The sequence below is a fragment of the Lagopus leucura genome, unplaced genomic scaffold, assembly GCF_019238085.1.
Source record: "Lagopus leucura isolate 7727_CA_CO unplaced genomic scaffold, USGS_WTPT01 Super-Scaffold_741, whole genome shotgun sequence".
In the NCBI taxonomy this organism is placed as follows: domain Eukaryota; kingdom Metazoa; phylum Chordata; class Aves; order Galliformes; family Phasianidae; genus Lagopus; species Lagopus leucura.
In genome coordinates, this window is record NW_024962256.1 from 835,649 (window position 1) to 858,250 (window position 22,602).

Here is a 22,602-nt window from a genome sequence, read left to right on the forward strand (position 1 = left end):
GGATGGATGGATGGATGGATGGATGGATGGATGGATGGATGGATGGATGGACTGACAGTAGATGGATGAATAGACAGTGGATGGAAGGACAATGGACGGACGGAGAATAGATGGATGGATGGATGGATGGATGGGAATCATATAAGACAAGTGAGTGCAGTACTGCCACATAAGAAAGAGCTGTGCTTGAGAAGTTTGGTGAGAAATATCTCATCTGAGATTTGCTAAGGAACATCACTGTGAATAAGAAGCGGCCCATGAGAGCCTCAGCAGATGTGCAGTGGAGTTTAATCCTTGCTGGGTCAACTAAGCAGGCCAAAAGCAGGATTAATATACAGTGTGTCAGGCTGCACATGCAATACACTGGCAATACTACTTGGATGAGAGCAAACATCCAGATTAGGTGCTGACAACTCCCCTTGCAGGATCACGCATGAAATCTGGCTTTAGGAAGAACTGTCTCTATGACTTTCACAGCCAAAAATCCAAGAAAGCCAGTGACACCTTCCACTCTGAAGCTCACCAGAGTGCTACAGCACAGCAAGTGCTGGGGATGAGAAAGGTTTCCTTTTCCACATCAGCTCTATGGCATCGTACAGATAGAGCAAGGAGAGCCTAGTGATCAGCACACTCCCCAAGCCGGGGGGGAGATTCAGTCCAGCACTGACTGCTGAAGAGACGATTAGATCCTTTTCAATCTCTTCCATATGCTTACAAATGCCTGATCCAGGTGTGGTTCTGGAGTCATTAGTACTAATGTCCAAGCCTGTAAGTCTGCTTCTTCGCAGTTCCTTGTCAAGTCTAGATGCAAAGTTATTTAAAAAAATAAGTCTATCATAAGTCAAATGGAAAAAGATAGAGCCATAACACCTAATAAGAAGCCAGGTGGAAAAGCTATTTCATATCTGTTCATAGCATGCCACATGCCACAGCTTTCCTGCTGCTGTCTAGGGGAATTCCTGCTCCCTGGGATGACAGAGCCAAGAGCAAACCAGCATCACCAGACAAGCATGGCAAGGGTGTGAGGCATGGCACACTCTAGGGAGAGCAGAATGCACAACACCACGTGCCTAACATCTGCACACACCAAAGGCTTTAATTCCAGTGCCTTCTGCTGCACAGAAACAGTGCATGCAAAGCACCATCTCCCCACAGTGTGGCAGCAACTGCCTGCACAGCTCGTAACCCAGGGCCTCCAGGCGAATGTCTATCCTTCAGAAGAGTGGTTGGGCACTGGAACAGGCTGCCCAGGGAGGTGCTACAGTCACTGTCCCTGGAGGTGTTCAAGAAACGTGGAGATGTGGAACTGAGGGACATGGTTTAGTGGGCAATATTGGTGGTAGGTGAACAGCTGGACTGCATTATCTTAGAAGGCTTTTTCAACCTTAATGATTCTACGATTCTATGACTGTACAGCAAAGGGCTGCCCAGACCCCTGGTCACCAAGGGGGGTCTTTAAGCAGTGCAACAGAAGCAGTTTTGCTAAAGGTAGGAGAGTTCTGCAAAAGTCAGTCAATGCAAACGTTAAAAATCACAAGTTATTATGTTGCCTTGGGTTTTTCTTTTGGCCAGACTGTTTTGCAATCATCTGTGAAATTTTAGCATTGCCACTCATTTTTAAACAGAAAGTCGGACAGAATGACAGTGAGCTACAGCTGTGCTAGAAACATTGTACACAGATACAAGCACATATCAAGCACACAGGAGAGAACAAAGTATTATGGGACAGATGAAGCCTAGTGGGCCATGCATGGAGGCCAATGACCCTGCTGCACAGCTCAGCTTTCCTAACACAGCCTGCAGCAGCAGGGCTGCTCTGTGGGCATCAGGTGCTAACTTGCCTCTGCATCTCACATGGCTTGGACAGCATTTCACTCCATGCTGCCAGCCCACAGCATGCTCAGGTATCTGCAGGCAAAGCTGGCACGGGGTCAAGGTTCTTGTGTCAGGGGCAGGAAAAGCGGGACGGGCTCCTCTTTGGCTGCCCCTACCAGGGCTGTTTGCTTGTGATAAGATCCAGCCCCAGCGCTCAGCTCCATTGCAGGAAGTTTGTTCCCATCGCCTCATTTCCCACCTTCCTCCCCTCTCCCTGCAGGCTGGGGAGGTCACAGCACAGGAAGGAGGCACTGAGGAGCTGCCACCCTCTTCCCAGAAACCCCAATGCCTGCAGCCAGACCCCAGCACAGCACTTCAGGGAGCAAAGCCTAAGGGAGAAACTCCAGCGGTGATCAGAAGCAGGCAGAAATCAGTGGTTGAGGATGAGCCTTTTCAAAAGGTAATAAAAGGATAAATCATAGTCTCATAGAATCATAGATTCACTAAGTTGGAAAAGACCACTAAGATCATCTTGATCACCAGGGATGCAGCTCTGCCAGCACCTCACCTCCTTCAAAGTGACAAATTTCTACCTAACATCTCACCTAAATCTCCCTTCTTTTAGTTTAAAACCATTTCCCAATGTCCCATCACTATCAGATCTGGTAAAAAGTCAGTCCACCTCCTGTTTGTAAGATCCTCTCAAGTACTGGAAGGCTGCAATGAGGTCTCCCCAGAGCTTTCCTTTTGTACTCTTTGCCCATTGCCACCATTATCACACCCCTTCAGAAGAACAGGAAGGGTCACCCTCAGGTTTGGGAGGTGGCTGTTAGTGTCAGCACCTGATGCTCTCTGTGAGCTGCACAAAGGTTCAAGCTCTTCCCACAGGTCAGAGCAGCAGCAACACCCACAGCACAGTGGCAGAGGACAGAGTAAGCCCTGTGGTGTGGCACAGAGTTGTTCATACCTCCAAAAACCTAAGCCAGGGCAAAGTGGATCTGTTGGCATTACATATGCTACAGCCCATTGCAATCAGAGTGCTGGTGCTGCCCGATGTTCACATTTCTCCTCCCCCTGGTTTGACCCAAGGGATGTCAATGGCCTCAAGGTCGAAGAGAGGAGAGTGCAGCAGAAGGGATTTTTTTCCTTAAGCAACCTTGCACCAAATGCATTCATGTTTTAGAGGCCATAGGAAAAACCTCCATCTGGAGAAAACCACTGCAGAAGGTGCTGTCAGCCCAGCAGATGCCCTGTTCCTCCCCCTGTTTATCTTAGATGCCAAAACACTGCAGTATCTTTCAATGCCCTCATGCTCCTGAAAAGCAGGGCCTAATACTTCCATACCCAAAAGGGTTGCAGTAGGTGCAATGCATAGCATTCAGCACTGGGCTCCAGCAGGAGAATTCTCTGAACACAGTAAGAGGTTTCACTCCTATGGTAGCACAGCAGTAACCCACAGTTTAACCCTCAGTCTAAAGCGATAGGGAAGGAAGAGAAAAACATCCATTTTTATAGCCATGAGCAATCCAGCTCTGGTTTTAAATGCACATTTTCTTCCCTTCTTTTTTAGTTGTCTTCCCCCAAGTGAAGCATTTGGGCTAATAAAGAGAGGACATCCAGATTCTTTTCCCAATAAAAAACAAGCTCACTCTCAGCAGTGTCTGAAGTGTGTAGCAAATTAAGAAATGAACATTGACCAGCACAGGCTTTGCAGTGTCAGATTCCTGTTGCTTCTGCACTGACCCCTCCCTTCCAGCTCTATCCCCTTCTGCCTCCTCTTTACCCCTCCTGTGTCTCTGTGAAGCCTCTGCTATTTCAGCACACCCCCAGCAGAAAGCAATTATTGATGCTATATGTTACATCGAGCCTAATGGCCAGCACAACTGGGGGCCTGCCTGTCTGCAGCAGAAACTCAAAACTGATTGTTTCTGCCCCGAAACTCACTATCTGAGTATCCAGATGTGCAGGGAAGAGGGAGCAGAATGTTCAAACTGAACAAATTCAGTGCTGGCAGAGAGCACAGCAGTAAGGCTGTGTTCTTCTGGGGTGAGAGTGGTTAGTGGTAAAAAGTGAAGTGATGGTGCTAAGAGAGACAAGAGGAAGAGGATGCCATGCAAATGAAAGCCAATGACTGAACTGCAGGAAGTTCCCCGAAGGTCCCAAGGTCTTGGCCTGGCTGCTTTTCCAGCTGTTAGCACCAGCTACAGCCTGGCTGGCTTTCCCTGAAGTTTCTTTCCTCAGGCCATCTGGGACAGAAGAGAGCAAGGACACCAAGACGTAGGTCCATGGCACTCTCCCAGCAGCACACCCACTCCCTACACGCTGCCAGGGCTGAGAGTGGCTCTCAAAGGAAGGTGACTGGCGCTGCTTCTCAATTCCACCCTTTGACCTCAAATCAAGTGGCACTGAACAGCCAACCAAACAGGACTGAAGCCACCAGTCCCAGAAAGCTGAACCAAGAAACTCATCTCCAAATGCAGCGATGGCTGCCCCAGTTCTAACGATCCCCTTGGAGGCTCTTCTGCATCACAGCTAAGCACAGTAATACTGCATTACATTTATTCAGACCATATGTAATACACACAAGAGCCCATAAAAGCTTAAACAGCACAATAAACATTTGGAAAAGCGTAGTGACCAGATTTACGGGGCTTGGATACTCGCCAGCATGACCCACCAGAATCAGATCCTGAAGTTTTGTGTAAGCACAAGATGTATACACAACACACACAAGCACACATCAGTGTGCTGTTATCCCATAAGAAAGATAAGCAGACCCCAGAGCCCATCCCCAGCAATGGAATCTCACGGCTTTCCACTGTTACTGAGTGGGATTAGTTTAAATCAAGGCCATAAAGAAGGTCTTGGCAAGGAGCAGTTGACGTAGCATGACAAAACTTCGTCCCAGAACACACAGTAAAAATGAGAAAGAGGGAAAGACAAAAAGATTTAGACACTTAGTTTCCATTAAAGGGAAGATGAGCCCTGCTGCAGAAAGAGGGCTTTGCTTTGCCAAATTTCATGATAATTTTCCTCCACGGGGCTGATGTGGTATCTCCTGAACCACCTACCAGGCTGGAGGAGAAGGGATGATGGCTCAGCAGAAGGGAAGAGGTGTGAAGTAATGACGGATCTTAAGGGGTATAAACCAATAGTATTTGTTCCAAGAATCTCCAAAAACCCTGAACTGTCATTTGCACAAAACATCTTGGAATAGTGGGAGAGCAATGTTGGAATGCACAAGCTCCTCTAATTTCCAGTGAAACAGCTGAAAGAATTTTGATTTACTGATTTCTTGGGTGCTTTTTGACTCATTTTCTTCTCTTCTATATGTAATATTTAAAGCTAAACACTGCATTTTGTACACTTACACTCTCTGTCAGCTCACAGAGACTCTGCACTAGCAGGAGTTCGTAGAATCATAGAAGTTAGCACAGATGCGAGTATCCTGTGCTCAGGACAGAAGCCTGGAGTCCTGGCTCCGTTTCTTGTGCAATAAAAGCAGCCGGGGCACAACCTCAGCATTATAGCAAAAGGAAAGAGATAAAAGAACAGCACAAGATACAGCTTTTGAGAAATCTGCTCCATTTGTTATGATAAAGGAGAGCATTAAACATTAGCTGGCAATAGATGGAAGGAGTTGCCCACCTCCCACACACAACTTCCCAGAAAATGTATTTACAAGTTTAAGACGAGCTGCTACATTAAGTTACACAAAAGGAAGACCAAAGCGTGACGACAGATTTACTTACATGAGGCTGAGGATGTAAAGATGCCCTTGCTATTAAGGAACTGGCTCAGAAGCACTGCTCCCTTTGCTGGTTGTCACAGACAAGAAGGCTGTTTGTGCTCATCAGCCGCACAGGGAGGTGGGCAGTGCCCTGCAGCTGAGGACAAAGGCTACATGCACAGGCACATTCCCTCACCCACTGGCACGAGGGGGAAGTCAGGCAGCAAAGGATCTATCCGAGGCAGATGTACTTGTGTAAGCTCAGCAGCCAACAGGCATCACAAGAGTTATGGCTGCGAAACACGGACAGGCAGAGGCAAAACAACACCAGCACATTTCTGAAGCATCCCTCTTCCACCTGCCTGGGATGGTGACTTGCTGCCCAAGTACTCAAATGTACCAGCCAAGCCTCCCCCTGCCACAGCCCCACAAATGGAAGCCTGAATCTGAAGGGCATCTCCAGCACAATCATCAGCAAACACAGCTGCAAAGGACAGAGGGAGCAATGGCAGAGGAGGCAGCCAACACAGGGAGCATCATGAGACACATTGGGCTGCTTCTGCACAGGGATTTGCAGGTGGAATAATCTGTCCAGAAAGCAGGAATTTGGGACAAATGAGCACAGCCCTCTCCAGATAATGTCCTAGTGTATGGAGCAGTATGGAGTGGTCTTTGTTTCTCCTCCAATGGCTATTTGCTGTTCATTGCAGGAGAGTGACCTGTAATGAGATAATTTGCACTAGTTTGGTGTAAGAAGATGACAAGGTGTCTTGAGCTGAAGATCTCCCTTCACATGCAAGGAATGAGTGCTTTCTTTTGGAGACATTCCATGGCATCCTGAATCCTGGTCCCCTTGTAACCTAATTTCTCAACGTCCCTTTCCCCTGTTGTCTTCAAATACAGCACATTCAAAAAGCTGATATGGAAACTGATCTGTTCCTGCAGACCCAGGGAGCTGCAGATCACTATGTCAACCAGCAGGAGTGCTGACGGGACGAACAAGTACGCCGAGAGTCAAAGTGAAGCAAGAAGCATGGCCTCCTGGCTGCTGTTCCAGTGCGGGTGACCTTCACAAAGCACTTTCATACTTCTGTTTCCCCAGTTCTAAATAATGCCAGCGCTTCACAGTCAGCTAGACAGAGCTGCTGTATGCTCAGGCCATACCTTGAGGTCGATGGTGAGAAGCTCCACAGAAGGGCAATGCCATTGCAATGCCAATATCACCACCGCACAATTCACACAACACTTCAGCATCATTCTTTGGAACGATCCCTGGGAAGATTTTGGTTTGACTAAAATAAGTTGGGTTATAGGCAGACAGGGACAAAAATAACCCCATTCCCATGCGTTCAGTACTATTTAAAGGGACACAACACCTATTTTCGGAAAGTCCAGCTCTCTCTGGTTTCACAAGACAAAAAGACGCCATCTTTCAGCACAAAATGATTTAGAAAAATAGACATTAATATCATTTTCCAAAATCTTTAAGTATGCCTGAAATGAGCCAAAATATGGGAACATGGGGCAGACGCAAACTGCACGACAAAGCACAGCAATCACCCAGACCATGAGCAGGGGAGCAGTTCCTCTAACAATTTTTAGATGAGGGCCTTGGTTACAAGCTATGGGGTGTAAGGGTGAGCTCCACCGGGAGCACAGGGACAATGCTGGGATGCAATGGTGAATGCTGGAGCCAAAGGACGTGAGCTGACAGCAGGAGGAGCTGAGGGAAGCTGCTGGGAGTGCACAGACCAGGCAGGCACAGTGAGAGGTGTCTCACACACCCTCAGAGGGGTGCTCAGCAAATCACCCACTGCTGTCTCATTTATTCTAAAGACTTGAAATGAAAGGACAGACAGGACAAGGCTGAACACAGAAGAGCAAGCTTGCTTTTGTTCGTCTATAATATTAATAGGCGTATTATGTAATTTCCTTGCCTTACTGATGGGGCAACTATGGTTACAAGATGGGATGGGATTTCCTTGAGGTCATTCCCCCAAACTGCATGAGTTGTTATTTTCCTGGCTCACCCACAAACAGAGCAGTTTGCTCTTCTGAAACACTGATGTCCAACTGTTGAAAGCCTTTGCCAATCAAAACATTGTGGCCTTACCCCGTTTTAATAATCTAAGGCATCAATCTCCCCCTTAGTGTTTGTTTGATGTGCTCTGCGCCCCGCTGAAACATCCCCTGCAGACCTCCCTGAGCTCATGCTCCGACTGAAGAGAGATGCCACGCATCAGGGCCCTGGAGCTTTCTCTCTGAAACTCTTAACAGGGGATTGTGGTAAAATGTATTTATTTTCATGTATTGAGGAAAGACCACATATTCCAGCCTCTTTTTTTTTCCATCACTCAGAGATGGGCCCAAGGCCAAAACGGTGCTGCTAAGCTTGTTTTCTATTTAAAACCTTCATTTTTATTAATAACCCTTTACAGCCTACACACCAGCACTGCGGGAGTTGCATTTCCGTGTTATGTCATCATGAACCGTTATGTATTTAATTCCTGTACCCACAAACCCATATGGACATCATTAAACACGTACCGTACAGTATTAAAACTGTGTTCCATAAAGTGTGATTTAAAAAAAAAAAAAAAAGACCTGTGAAGTGCGGAATTTTTTTTTTTTTTTTTCCTAAGGTCATGGGAAAATGAAGAAGTAGGGGAGAGAGAAAAGGTTCAGCAGTGCTGTGGGTTCACTCACAGCAATCCGTGCCTGCAGACTGAAAATCCAGCCCGCGTTACCCGCCAGGGATGATTAATTACCCAGCAACTTCAGGCTAGATATGACGAATTTCTGCTTGACAGACCGCAGAGACAACTTCTACAGAAATTACAAGTTACAAACCAGCACAGGACTTTGATGACTTTATTTCCCCCAAATCAGGTTCCCATCACTTCTCCTGGAGCTGCCTGCAGTGGGATGAAATAGCGAGTTGCCCCTATTGCTATGGGCCAATTATTGGAGCCACTAATGGAGATGAGGCAGACCGTGTCCTGAGTGCAGCGTCTGCATGGCACTGGGTTTGCCCCAGTCTCTGCTACCATCCCAGGAAGACTTGGCATGGCTGTAGCCTATACTAGCAGCACATCCTGCACTTGAGCAACTTCTGCAAGTCAGCCTCAGCCTTGGGATTCTGTCTGTGTCCAGGACACTCCTTTCAGCCCTCTGTTATCTCTTATATGGGATTGGGGATGAAAGGATATAGTAGAGAGAAAGTGATGGAAGAAAGATATAGGACAGCAAATAAACCCAACATACAGACTGCTGGTGGAAGGAACAAAAATAAGAGTAGAATGCTGGCAGAAGCAGGGCAGAATGCATCAGGAGAGAAGAAAACAGCATCCGTGGGATGTATGGAGAATGAAAAAACTCCAGGGACAGTTAAGCACAGCACAAGAAAAGATGTCAGTGTGAGGCAGAGAAGCTGATGTAGTCAGGAATCATAAGAAAGCAGAAACAAAGCAACAGGTAAGAACAAAGTACAACAAAAAAGGGCATCAAAATAAGAGACTTATCTATGTATGTAAAATAGGAGAGAAAAAGTCAATTGCTTACAACACAAACTACACAGCCTAGGACAACCTAGTTCTTTATACTAGAGAGAAACCTATCAAGCCCCACAGCAACCAGTGGGCAGACCAGGGACTTTTCCCCATACTAGTATGTGAATTCTGGAGGCTGAGATGGAAAAAAAGAGGGTAAGCATGTGCAAAAAAAAAGACTATTGAGGTTTCCCACTGCCTGAAAAACCCTCCACACTCTTGAACCCAGCAGAGGCTGCTTCATCTTTCCTTCTGATGCCCCAAAAGTGTGGCTGCTTGGTCACTGAGTTCCCTTTCAACATGAGAAAGCACTAGCCAAAGTGAATGAGCCACAGCCAAAATAGTACTGATGGCATCTTGCAGCAAATACAGCCAAGGAAAGGAACCCTGCACAGTTCTTATGGAAAAGGATTAAAGAGACTGTGTGGGTGCTCCCTAAATTTTACTGCTATGTGGTTAAAAGGTCCTCTCAAAGATACAGATAGAGATACACACCTAAACTGCTTTACAGACCCTTTTTGGTTTTCTTTAGGAAATACTATTAAAAGCAAATTCTCATAAAAGAGTATTTAGGGCAGAAAGAGTTTGCTATATAAGTCCTCTGTGGTCTGTTCAGGCCAGTTGAACCTCTTTGCTGGTTTTTCTGTGTTTAGGAACCTCCAAGAACAGGTGTCAGCTACCTTCATCACATGAAAATGAGTGACTTAATTCAAATTAAACTTGTTGTGTTGGCCCTGGAGCCCATGTGCAGGTACTCACACACATGTCAACCTCTGGGCAAGAAAGGAGAGAAGAGTTAACATAACTTGCAGAGGAGATTACTAATGAATGAACCTCCTTTGTATCCCAGCCCCCTCCAGAATTTTTCATTCCCATCAAACAAACAGGCAAATGAATACACAAACACACGAATAACTTCAGGAGCACGTGTACTCCCCTTGAATTCAATACACTTATTCATTGTGCAGAAAGAACCCACATGCATAAACGTCAGAGGAGCAGGGCTGCTCTCAGGGTGAGGCTGCCAGCAAACTTCACCTTATCTTGCTGCGTTACTCTGGAACTGAAATGTTTTTGACACGTGCCTCTGTAGGGTCATGTCCTACTTCTTTCAAAATCTGGAACTTGCTTTGGTGTTTCAAAACTGAAGTGTTAGAAGAAGCAGCAGATAACTTCTCCAAGGAATGTGCAAGGGACCCTCACAGCCCCTGGACGTTAAATGCTCTGTTTCGGGCAAATGCCCTCTTAAACTGATAGTCACATCCACTTGTACAGTTCCCCAGCATGTGAGTGCATCTGAACTGAACATATCTGAAATGCAAATAAGGTCTTTCTGAGTTAAGACAGAGAAGACCATGTCAGAAAGCAACATTTGTTTCTTGAAGCCAGAAATTCTCTGCTCACTGATATTAATGCAATCTTCTCTCACAAACATTAGTTACCCTGCCAGGGATCAGGGTTTATTGGGCAGTAAAACATGGCTCAGTATTTTATATGCCTGTCAACAACAAAAAAATCAAATAAAAACCACTTGTCACAAGTGTACATGGCCAAAAATTTCTAATTTATGAGGATACTGAGTGACTGAGGCAGGTGTATAAAAAATGCCTTAGGAGAAAGATGATTAAAAAAGGGAAGAAAACAAGGTAATAATAGTGTACTGGAGAGCAGCTTTCCAAAAGAAGAAGGGGAAAGGGTCTCATCTTACGGTGCTTGTTTCATCCCTCACCTAATAGTCCAACCCACCTACATTTCAAAGCATTGCATTTTTCATATGCTGGAAAGCATCACAAAGCATCCTTCATCAGCCCGGCCTTTTGGCAGCTCTCCTGTTCCACATGCAAATGCTACATCTGGAAAAGGCAGGAATCCTCTCTCCTGCCTGAAAGCCTCCTTTTATCTCCTCTCCTCTGCGGAACTCCTACTCCTTCCAGCTGCTCACTCCAACATACCACTTTACCAAAGGCATTTGAGGCTTTCTCCCCATCTGCTGCTCTGCCCAAAGCCCCGGCTCACCTCCAGAGCCTCCCCAGCACATAGACAGCAGATACAGATGAGCACAAACCCGATAACAATGAAGATGAACAGAAGCTCATTTGTCAGCAGAGGAACCCGTTAGCTGGGGAGCAGCTCAGCCACGGTTCCTCCTCCCCCAGGGGATGACACTGCTGTATCACCAGCATTACTAACATTGTTAGTGCCTGTCCAACAGAGCCTGGCTTTGTGCACTGAGGCAACTCAGCTAACAATAGGATACTTTTCTCCTGACCTCTTGCTGGAAGAGTTTAAAGCTGTTTGCAGGGATGTGAATGAATCTTGCAGCTTTCTCTATCTGCCCCACTGCTTTGAGCTTCATTATAAGATAGGCACAAAGGTGAAGGAATTGATCCAGGCTCATCAGAATGCCTGAGCACCCAGGTTACTGATACAGGGACTGCAGAGGTTATACACAGCCTGAAGAAACTTATTATTGGAATTGCAGAAAGGAAAGTGCTCAGTTCCATTACCCACGTTTACCCAAATTTGGGAGATACACTGCTGAAAAGTCCTGTCTTATAGAAAGCAGTGCAGATTGCTGGTAACATGCACTGGTCCTGACTGCAGATTAAAAGCTCCTCCATTTGTTATATCTGAAGTCATTCCCCACACATGGGGTGAGAATCTCATTGTGCCACTCCTGGTGCCAGGGCTGTGGCTGGGCTGTCTCTCTGTGAAACCCTCCCTGCCCTTTTATTTAGCAAACATTCATAATGACCCAAGGAGTCTGTTCACTCAACAGCCATTCTGCTGCTCAGCAGAGATGATGAAAGTTACCCAAATTTCGGGACCATGTGTCAAATGAAAGCCAAATACTCATTTTTGGTAAAACTTTTTAATGAAAACTCTACTTCTACCCAGAGTTGGAGGAAACACTCTACAGCTTCAACCAGGTCTAACCAAGAGAGGACAATGTGAGGATCTATTCACTAGGAAAAAAGCAAAAGCTATGGCAACATTGCTGATTCACTGCTGAACCGTGACTGGTTCAAGTCTCTGACAAACTCTGTTTCTGGTATAAGTCACTCTCACTTCATTCTCTGCATGCTTGGATGGGAAAGGAAAAGCTTTATCTGTTAGATATGGTGCCTCTTCAGCCCTGCCATCCTACTTCCACAGTTGTTGCAATGGGTTTCTTTCATGAAGCATTTTGTCCCCCAACATTTTTTTCTTCTGTATTTTCAAGCACTGGGTATCTCAGGTTACTAGTGATTTTTTGTGATGGTTCCCAAATGAGCCTGAACTGCTCTGATTTTTCAAGACCACAAGACTGTAATTGAAAGCAAATGTAATCAGACATATACAGTGTTCTGAGGTTCGCCACAGTGCACTGCAGTCAGCATTACTGGAGTGGCTATTAAAACTTCTTGGAGCTGGGAAGCAAATACAGCTTGCAAGAATCTAGCAAATAACCAGCATTTATTAGATTAGACTAAAGCATTGCAAAGCCACAGTCAATCCTCTATTCAGAATACATCTGAGATCTGTTTAAACGAACAGCTTTCCTAGCTTAGGCCAATTGTTTTAAGAGCCGTGAACGGAAAGAAGGGAATAATTCTACTTTTAACACAACAAATTCTGCAACCTTACATCAGTGTAAATCTCAGAAAGTCCATTACTGTCGACAGGTTCGTTCCAATCAAAATCTGGGATAACTGGAGAAAGAAGGTGGCCCAAACACAAAGGGTATCTTTGAACCCAGACACTGCTTCAGCTGGAGATAAGCAGTAGCAAATCCCGTCCATAAACCTCCTAAACAAAAATGCAAGCACTAAAAGGGGCAGGGGTGGGCTTTAAGTGAATTCCCACCGGCTCTTGAGTCTGCACTTAAAAGCAGGTCTGGGGTTATCTGTGAAATTTCAATTAAATCAAAAGCTTTGATAACATGATAAGTCACTCCAGAGTTTGGAGTCAAAACATGTTGTTATTTGATCCTCCGCTTGTGTTTCTGGGCACAGCCAGCTTGAAAAACAGTCAGCTGCACACCAGTCATGAAGATGGAAAGGGTGGAAATGAATCTACCAATAGATCATTGTGTCTTATACGGCCAGAGCCACTCGAGATCTGGTGTTTTTATACAACCTCAGTCCTAAAGAGGGATCCCCATTATCTCAGTTGAGAGGATGGTGCAAAACAGAGCATCTCAGATGTGTGCAGCCCTCCAGGGCATGGCTTCCTACTGCCACAAACATCTTTTCTTTCTGGGCTTAATACAAACAAGGTTTTAACCAGCAACAGCATTGAGAGCTGAATGCAGGACTTTGTGGACATGAGACACCAAGCCCTGTCCTCCTGCCCAATGGCATGCACTGGGTGTAAAGGGCTGTGCTGGAGATGCCAGAGTTTCAAGTCCTGTTTACCAAGGAACGTCACTTCTGCTTGAAATGCTCCACCTTAAATAAATTGGAAATGTCACATCCATCTGGCCTGTATTACACAGCACTAAAACACACTTAAGCAATGTAAGTTATATATATCCTATACATAACAATGCCTTGTTACATATAGGATAGCATGCACAGCATGATAAAACCTTATCAAATTTAATGGGACATCTTACATTGCCCCCAGTCAGTTCAGAATTGCATATGCAGTTACACTAGGCTTGGGTACAAGAGAAAAACACTCTTTTTATAACCAGGGAGGCCACTCATCTGCAGCAGCATGGAAAATAAAGGGAGCCTCCAGATAAGCAGCATCAGAATTACACAGCAATCAACAATAGGAAGCACGGGGCAGCAAGAAGTCCCATCTGACCCCAGGCGCCAACAGGGGATAATTTATCACCCTGGCAGCAAACGCCTCATTGAGCACGTCTGTCCTCAGTGCTCTCCTCCTTGGAGTGGAAAAAGATCTTCATTAAACAATAGCTGAGCAATATTAAATATAGACATGGCAATGACAAGCTGGATTCTTCTCCGTTATATAATTACGTTTATAGCATGAGCTGCCTATTCTTGTTTTTCAGAGACGTGACACACGGGGGATAAGATGGGCTCTCCCCTACTTTGTCATGTTAGTGCAAAGCAATGCCCAGCCCATCCCTCCTGTGATGAGTCAGCGGTGACAGGCAGCCAGTGCTGCAATTAACCTGCTGGCAGGGGCTCCCTGGGAGCAAGGAATGGAGATAAGATGAGGAAGTTGCCATCCCCCTTCATCTCCTCAGTCTCAGGTTCATTCACCAGGCACAGCAATGCCAGACATTGCTCTGCTCCTTACACAGACCTAAATAATTTCAGTGTGCTTATCCACATCAATAATTCAGGCCAAGGGACTACCCCGTTCTGGGGTGTCAAAGCCAGCATCACCAGCCCTACATACAGGCTTTAGAAGATCCTATTTCACTGGCTCAGGGCTCAAGGATAACAGGTGTCTCAGCTCTTCTACAGCCAGGAGATGGAAGAGGATTTCCAATATCACAAAATAAGTAAACGAGGCAAAAAAGAGCAGACTTCCGAATCCCCTCCATTAACCATTAACCTTCATTTCTCTGGGAGGAAGGAATTTCATGGGTTAATTTAAACATTAACTGAACTACTACTTTCTAGTCTACAAAATAGGCATCGGCAAACTTATCAGCAGTGACTGTTCCTTTAGGATACGAGGAGAAATTACTGAACAGGAAAAAGGCCCTCGAGCCAACAGCCCTAGCATTTGGGTTTTCTAAAGGCAACGTCAGCTTTTCAAAATACCTCTTCAGTCCCAAATCTTTTCTATAGAAAAAGACTTGTCTCAGATTTGTAAACCTTCACTAACTCTGACACTACTGCTATGCTCAGTCCAGACAAGCCAGTTCCCAGCAGCAGCAAAGCAGGAGCCTGTTGGCAGCGCTCTGATTTCGGTTACATTCGGATGCATTCAGAATAAGTCTGGTTATTTTAAATCCATCCTGTGCCTGTGACAGCACACCACTTTTAAACCCTGCAGTGTGGTCATAGCCAATCCAGGCAAGAGCTATTTCTGCGTGCCAGGTGGCCAGTGCCAAGTGGCATTCACTGGGATACCTTCGCCCTGTGTCCTTTCACAGACAGATCTACAAAGCAAGCACGAGTTCCAAATGTGACACTGAAGGCAAGGAATACAAGCTCTTGCTGTCCAGCAACAGCAGTGTTGTATGCTGTTCCAACTGCCATTCCTCCACATCTTTTTGTTGTTGGGTTTTTGGTGTTTTTTTTTTTTTTTTTTTTTTTTTTGGTGGTTGCTGTCTATTTCATTTAATATGCAGTCTGTTTTTTCCCCAGCATTTATTGTGTGATATTTATCTACATGCAATTTCCCTTTTATTTTTTTGGCCAAACAGCAGAAAGATTCAAATCTTCTCTCAGGCAGGCTGCATTACCTCCTGGTACTGCTGAGACTGCAGCCAGCAGAGAGTTTCAATACCCTCCATTTGATATGCAGCCCAAATCATTTATACGTTGCAAACAAAAGGGGAAATTCCCATGTGAAACTAAAGAAGAGGATGAGTTGTGCATGTGTTATTTCCTTTTTTTCCATACCTAGAGAGCGCTCCGTCCATGTGTTGGTTTTGTTTAAGATAACCATCTCTGAGTAAGACCTTCCCAAGGATCCTGGCAGCAGGCAGTGATGGAGGCCAGCAGCCAACAGGGGTATCTGGAGACCATCTGATGGTGACCTCGCACTGCCAGGACCCAGCAGTGCTGTTGGGGCAGCAGACTCACCACAGCCACAGATTTCTGCCACCCCACACTACGGGCAGCATGCTGTGAAGCACTTTCACAAAGTCATTTTCACAACAAATTTAGGTGTCGAGGATAAACATTTTGGAGCAAACGCTCTTCCAAAAAAGGCACATTTGGTGCTCTGCTGAGCCCAGATGCTCAGAGACCCGTGGCAGCTCATTCCCACAGCAATCCATGTCGCTGGATGGCTGGGGAAGGGCAGCCAAACAAGGTGTTTGGCAAACAGCTTTCACAGGTTGTTAAATCCTTACCTACCCAAATCTCAGCAAAGGTGATTGAGCAATTTTTTGAAAATATGAAACTCTTCTTCCCATCAGAACAATGGATCTTAACTGTCTTATCTTCATGTCAACTTTTTCAGACAAATATCAGATACATCTTTCTTTTTTCATGTTCTGTGTATTATGACTTACTTCCCAGATGGTGAATCACATGAAATTAAGACTTCTATCATTTGCTGATTTTGCATTTCTTAGGGAAATTAACTTCCATTCCACATCTCTCAAGTGGAATGAATTTTCCTGAAAAAATGCATTCATCGAGAGATCCCAATACTACCACCAAGTAGGGACTGAAATACTGATTGTCATGAGATGGTGCTGACTGCATTCCTAAATGATGGGAAAATTCTCCCTTCTGTACGCCCTGTAATAAAGATCAATCCCAAACCAAGAACAGCGGCCTTCCTCGCGGCACATCTGTTCAGAAACTCCACTCCCAAATGTGTCATGAAACACTATTCTAAAGGGATGGAATACAAGAAAAATGATTAGCTTAATATCAAACAACTGAGAATAAAGATAGATGTTCTACAGATGAAAAACTTGCCTCCTCTTTCATTAGATACTGCAGGGCAGATCATTTGGGAACCTGGAATAGTCATATGCAACACAGTTAAGTTAATAGATAGAAAACAAGTCTATCAGGGAACTGTACTTTAGCACTTCCAAACTCACACACTAAAATATGATTAATGTATTACCATGGCAGCTTCTTTTCAGATTCCTTACAAGAAGTTTGTAATAGGTGAAGAAGAAAGGGAGAATCCAACTTGCATTCACTGCCTAGCATCTGCGACCTGGAATGGGACGCTAGGATTTATGTGATGGACATATGATGCAGAAAGGCCACAGCTATGCAATAAATTTCTGTACTTCAGTAAAGAAACTGCCATTAGTAAATGCATTTTCTGCATCAACCCACAGAGTATTATCTCTGTACTCAGTTAAGTGCCCCACTTTGTCTGGATTTGTATATTGTTTTAAAATCACTTCATGACTTTCAGAATAAAATATTCTCAGATAATAAATGCTGCTTTAAACTCAGTTGTTAATGTTATTATTGGTGGTTTAAACAGAAATCCTGTTTGAGCCTGCCCGAATTTCTGCAGGAGGAGGACTGCAGAAATGCACCAATGGATTTTGGTCTGCTTTTGATATTGGAGTGAGACCAGAAAGGAAAATGAACACTCATGTGATCAGTCTGGCTGTGATATTTTGAATCAAACAGCAAAAATGCCCTAAAAGCAATAGACCGTACGCAATGTCGAATTGATTAATACTCCTCTTTGGGTATTTCTGTTATTTTTTGTAAAAAAAGAATGATTAAAAAAATGGTTTCTGAGATTCTGTTTGTTGACTGTGAGCCCTGGCCTGACCTTAGCCTCAAACCCAAATCCCCAGTAGAAGTCTGAAATTAATCTACCTCTGGCTTAGTTATTAGTAATTATAATTATTAACAGAAGCATCCAGGAAATGAATGGCTTTCAATGACATGGTGTTTTAATGTAGCATGCTGGAAAAATAAAAACAGTCCTTTCTTGTTTCTTTACAGTAACTTTTCCCATAGCTCTCTTACAGAGGACATGTTTTCACCGTGGGGAGTGGTCCAAGATTGCTCCCAAACTGTGCCACAGAGGATTTAGTGTCCTCTGAAGGTCTATCCCATGCTGCACAAAAGGAACCTGCTGTTGTGAGCTACCTGGCCCAGCTGCAGCACCGCTGTAGGCACAGCCCAGCTATGCTCTCTGGAGACACCTCTCCAACTCTGCCTGCAAGCTGCTGGACAAGGAAGATTTTTAGTGGTGCTGAATGGAATACCTTCTGCCTATTGTCACAGAACTCGAAAGCTTGGACCATCACCAAAACAGGAAAGAGAAAACCTAAGCAGCAAATCCAACCCAACAAACTGGCCAGATTATAACTGTGTTGGAAAACCCCGTCTTTTATTATAGCTGGATCGCATGCTGCTCAGCACCATGGGAAACCAGAGTACAGAACACAGCAGTAGTAGGAAACGACCCTGCAGGGAGCAGCCTGCAAGCCAAATGGCTGCAGCCCAGAGAGGATAGCATGCAGGGGCAGTGAGGGATTCACTCCTGGAGGTCAGCTAATTGAACTCCAGGTCAGTCTTTGTCTGATGAAGATGAGCTTCTGCAGAAAGACAGAGCAGGCGATCCCGAAACTAAAGCCCATCTTGCTGCACACAGAAACAAGACACAAAAGCAGCATGAGCAACTCCATTCTGCCATCCCTCGGTGGCTGAATCTCTTACTTGGTGACATTTGCTCTCCTTTAACACAGCCAGTTGGGTGCCATGTGCATGCTACATCGTCACTGCATGAACAATCGCCACACTGAGTGCTAAAAGAAGCAGCTGAATAAAGAGAAAATAATTCTGGTAGCCTAGATGCTGCCCCCAGGCTACCCCCTACCACCCTCAGTGAGATAATGGGGCTGTGAGTGAGGTCCAGGGAGGGCTGATTTCACAGGGCTCAGGCAGTGCTGGCTTGCTCCTTCTGAAGGGGCTTGGCAGAGTACAAAGCAAGGGAATGAATCAGGGATTTCTCTGTCAGACCACACTCCTTCGTGCAGACTCTGACAATCTCCCTTCTCCCGGACCCTACGCAGAGGTCCAGTGAGCCCCACACCTCCTCCATCCCTCCTCAGTCCACAGAAGAAAAACACTAAGATGTTTCCATTGGCTTTTACATCATCTTTTTGTAGAGATTAATCTTCAGTTTCAACAATACATCTTTTGTGAAGCGCTCCCAGCAGAAACCTTAGACACCTTCCCTAAGATCTGTTTGCTTACAGAAGACGAGGTAGGATTTGTTTAAACCCGGCTAGATTAATGTCTTGCAGACATTAGTGAAGTGAGATTTAATCAGGTTATTGCTCTACATTTTCCAGGGAAATAAATCACACTTATTACTAGGCTGGAATAAGTTGCAAAGCCTGGGCTGAGAAAATTTAGGCTTTTTTGTTTTTCCTAGGGTGTGCAAATGGGTAACTAGAAAAACTGCTTCACTGCCATTGAACTTGGAGCTCAACAAAAGACCCTCAACAAAATGTAGGAAGGAAAAGAGAAAGAAAGCCATAATGGTTAGTGCCCTGCCTGTCAGGACCAGTCCCAACTCTTTTACTGAGATCTAATGCCACAGGCCCTGAATCAATACAGAACGCAGGCAGGAGCATTAAACAGTGTGAAATGCAGATTCCTGAGGTCCAAGTGGGATCCTCTCCTGTAACCGTGGAGATCCTACTCCTGCTCTGGGATATGATTCCATTAGAACTTGTGGGTGTCTCCCTGCATCAGACAGAAACTGTGGAATTAAACAACCTCTGCAAACCTTCTTTACCAGACTTAAATGAAAATCATGATGGTCTGTAGGTTCCAGAGTGTAGACATACCCTGCTGCAACACCTTCTGAGTTTGCAGCACATATTTAACAATGAACACGCAACTTCATTTTTTCTACTCACCCCAAAAATTTCTCCAAAGCAAGCCTGTCTAGAAAGAAAAAAAGAGCAGCTATTTTTGCAGACTTTTCATTTTAAAGCTGCTCCTTTTCTCATTTCACAAACAAAAAACGTTTGCTCTCAGCTGCACTAGCAGTACTTGCTTCAGTACAAATGCCAATATGATCAAAGCCACACATGAGCAACTGAGAAAGTTTGGAAATCAAGCTGCAAACATCCCCTCCTCTCCACTAACATCACAGCTACAGGTCCAACATAAGACAGCTGAAGTAAATGGAAACCTTTCTGTTATCTATAGGCACTGCATGCACCAAAGTGGCAAACAACCCCCTCAAACTTTATATCCATTTTCTATTGGACTTGATGATCTTAGAATCGCACAGAATCACAGAATTGTAGGGGTTGGAAGGGACCTCCAGAGATCATCGAGTCCAACCCCCTGCCAAAGCAGGTTCCCTACAGCAGGTCGCACAGGTAGGCATCCAGGCAGGTCTTGAACATCTCCAGAGAAGGAGACTCCACCACCTCCCTGGGCAGCCTGTTCCAGTGCTCCGTCACCTCACTGTAAAGAAGTTCTTGCACACATTTGTGTGGAACTTCCTATGCTGCAGTTTCCAGCCGTTTCCCCTTGTCCTGTCTCCACACACCGCTGAAAAGAGTCCGGCCTCACCATTCTGCCCCCCACACCTTAGATATTTATAGACCTGGATCAGGTCCCCTCTCAGCCTTCTTTTCTCAATGCTGAACAGACCCAGTTCACTCAGCCTTTCTTCATAGGAGAGATGCTCCAGGTCCTTCACCATCTTTGTGGCCCTCCGCTGGACTCTTTCTCTGTCTCTTTTGTACATGGGGAGCCCAGAACTGGACGCAGTACTCCAGATGAGGCCTTACCAGGGCAAAGTAGAGGGGGAGGATCACCTCCCTCGACCTGCTGGACACGCTCTTTTTAATGCACCCCAGTAAGCCATTGGCCTTTTTGGCCACAAGGGCACACTGCTGGCTCATGGACAACCTGTCGTCCACCAGGACACCCAGGTCCCTCTCCTCAGAGCTCCTCTCCAGCAGCTCATCTCTCAACCTGTACCGGTGCATGCAAATGCAAATCGTACAAATCTTAGAGGCCTTGTCCAATCTTAATAGTTCTGTGAGTCTACAGGAAGTTGTAGAGAGATGGGGGTTGGTCTCTTCTCCCATGTAACAGCAATAGGATGAGAGATAAAGGCCTTACGTTGTGTGTTGGGAAAAATTTATTCTCAGAAAGAATGGGGAGGCATTGGCACAGGCTGCCCAGGGAGGTGGTGGAATCACCATCCACGGGGGTTTTCAAGAACTGTGGAGATGTGGCACTGAGGGATGTCATTAGTGGGTATGGTGGGGATCGGCTGGGGCTGGACTAGATGATCTTAAATGTCTTTTCAACCTTAATGATTCCATGATTCTGAGATTATTACTGGGCTGTGCTAATACAGGTGAGACCAAATTACAGAAACACTGCCTGCAATCAGGTTTCAAATCATGCCACAGAGCTGCACAAAACACAATGGAAACAAGTCAACGTATTACTGAAGAACACAACCAAATATATCCTGCTTATTATACAGGAGAAAAGGAAACATTATGCAAGGCAGCACAGTTGCTTGTAAATACTCTCTTGCCAATGCTTTCCCTGGATAAATTAGTTCTCTGAACTGTGACAATATCACCATGAATCAGCTTGTCTATTCCAAGGTAAAGGCTATGATTCTGCTTTGTGTTCAATGGAAACTCTTTTCCCAGCCTTTTTCTTAGCTTCCTGCTTAGAAAGAATAGGCTCTCCAGAGACGATTTTGGATTTGGATCACAATCTTGCTCCCTTCAGATAACTAAAGGGAGGGCAGGAATACATTTAAAGTGGGCAGGAGTACATTTAAAGAAGCAGCTAGTAATTATTAGCTGAGTACTTACTGGCAGGATTTCCCCCTGCTGCTGTGCCAACTAAATGAGTCCTTGGTGATAATTATCAGGTAAAACTCACAAGCAAGGGGAGGTTCCCTCGTTAGAAACATCAGCAAGAAACAATGCAAAAGTGGGCGGGGGTGGCTGAAAAATGTGTTTGAGGGCTGCTTGACTTCTCTGTCCTCCACACACCCAAGTGGTTATACGTAATTGCTGGGCATTTTCTGAGGTACTCCTTGAAAGCTACAAAATCTGTTCCGCGCTTACAGTAGCATTTAAGTGAATGACCTTCATCTTTCTTCTAGCCAACCAAGAAGAACTGGAAAAGCATGCAGCACTTACTCTTTTGGAGGGTTGAGGTCTTCTGGACGAGCCTCAAAGAACCTGAAGACTTCATCACACTGTGAAATGTGAGGGGGAAGTCGAACCAGCGCCTGCAGAGGGAATCAAAAGGGAGGGAGAAGCACTTAGAAAAGCCAACTTAAAAACATGGCCTCAAGTATTTAAACTACCAAGCAAGAAGTAGCAAAACAATCTTGGCAGGGGGAAGGAAACAGAAAAGGAAAGCATCAGGTCCAGCTACTTACCTGAGAAGAAAGGGAATTGCACAACTTGACTGCAAATGTCAAGTAGGAAGTGATGAATTCAGATAAGTGATGGTACCTAGAGTTGGCCAGTGTCACCTTCTGCTACATGTCCAAGAGCAGGATTCAGATCACGTGAGCAAAAGCATTACAATGAAATGATTAAGTACTCTGTGGCAGGGACTTTGTGACAGGTTTGAACAGCACCTCAAGGCAATGTGGCTAGGGTTTAGAAGCTCTTAAGTCAATGCATACAAATGCAAGCAACGAAAATCTGCAGACTCAACACCTACTCATACAATGAATTAATGTTCCCCATAAAGCTTTCTGTTTAGCACTGTCAACATTTTTCTGTTTTAGCAGAGTTTGCTAGAAAACAAACAAAAGCACACAATTTGTTCCTAAATTAATAGGAAAGAAATTTGATTAATTGCCTGCAAAAAGAAAGAAAGAAAGAAAGAAAGAAAGAAAGAAAGAGAGAAAGAGAGA

At 45.1% G+C, this 22,602-nt stretch overlaps 1 protein-coding gene across 7 annotated transcripts in view; it reads right to left on the reverse strand.

Moving 5' to 3' along the window:
* SH3PXD2A (SH3 and PX domains 2A) overlaps positions 1-22,602 on the reverse strand; it is a 231,211-nt gene that overhangs the window by 102,972 nt on the left and 105,637 nt on the right. For 5 of the 7 annotated variants that reach the window (XM_042863578.1, XM_042863576.1, XM_042863577.1 and 2 more), the window contains exon 5: positions 21,872-21,963. In XM_042863578.1, coding sequence (XP_042719512.1) covers positions 21,872-21,963 — 92 coding nt within the window. Of the gene's footprint in view, positions 1-5,567; positions 5,585-21,871; positions 21,964-22,602 lie in introns of those variants that run through there. The other 2 variants (XM_042863582.1, XM_042863581.1) reach the window with 1 other exon arrangement.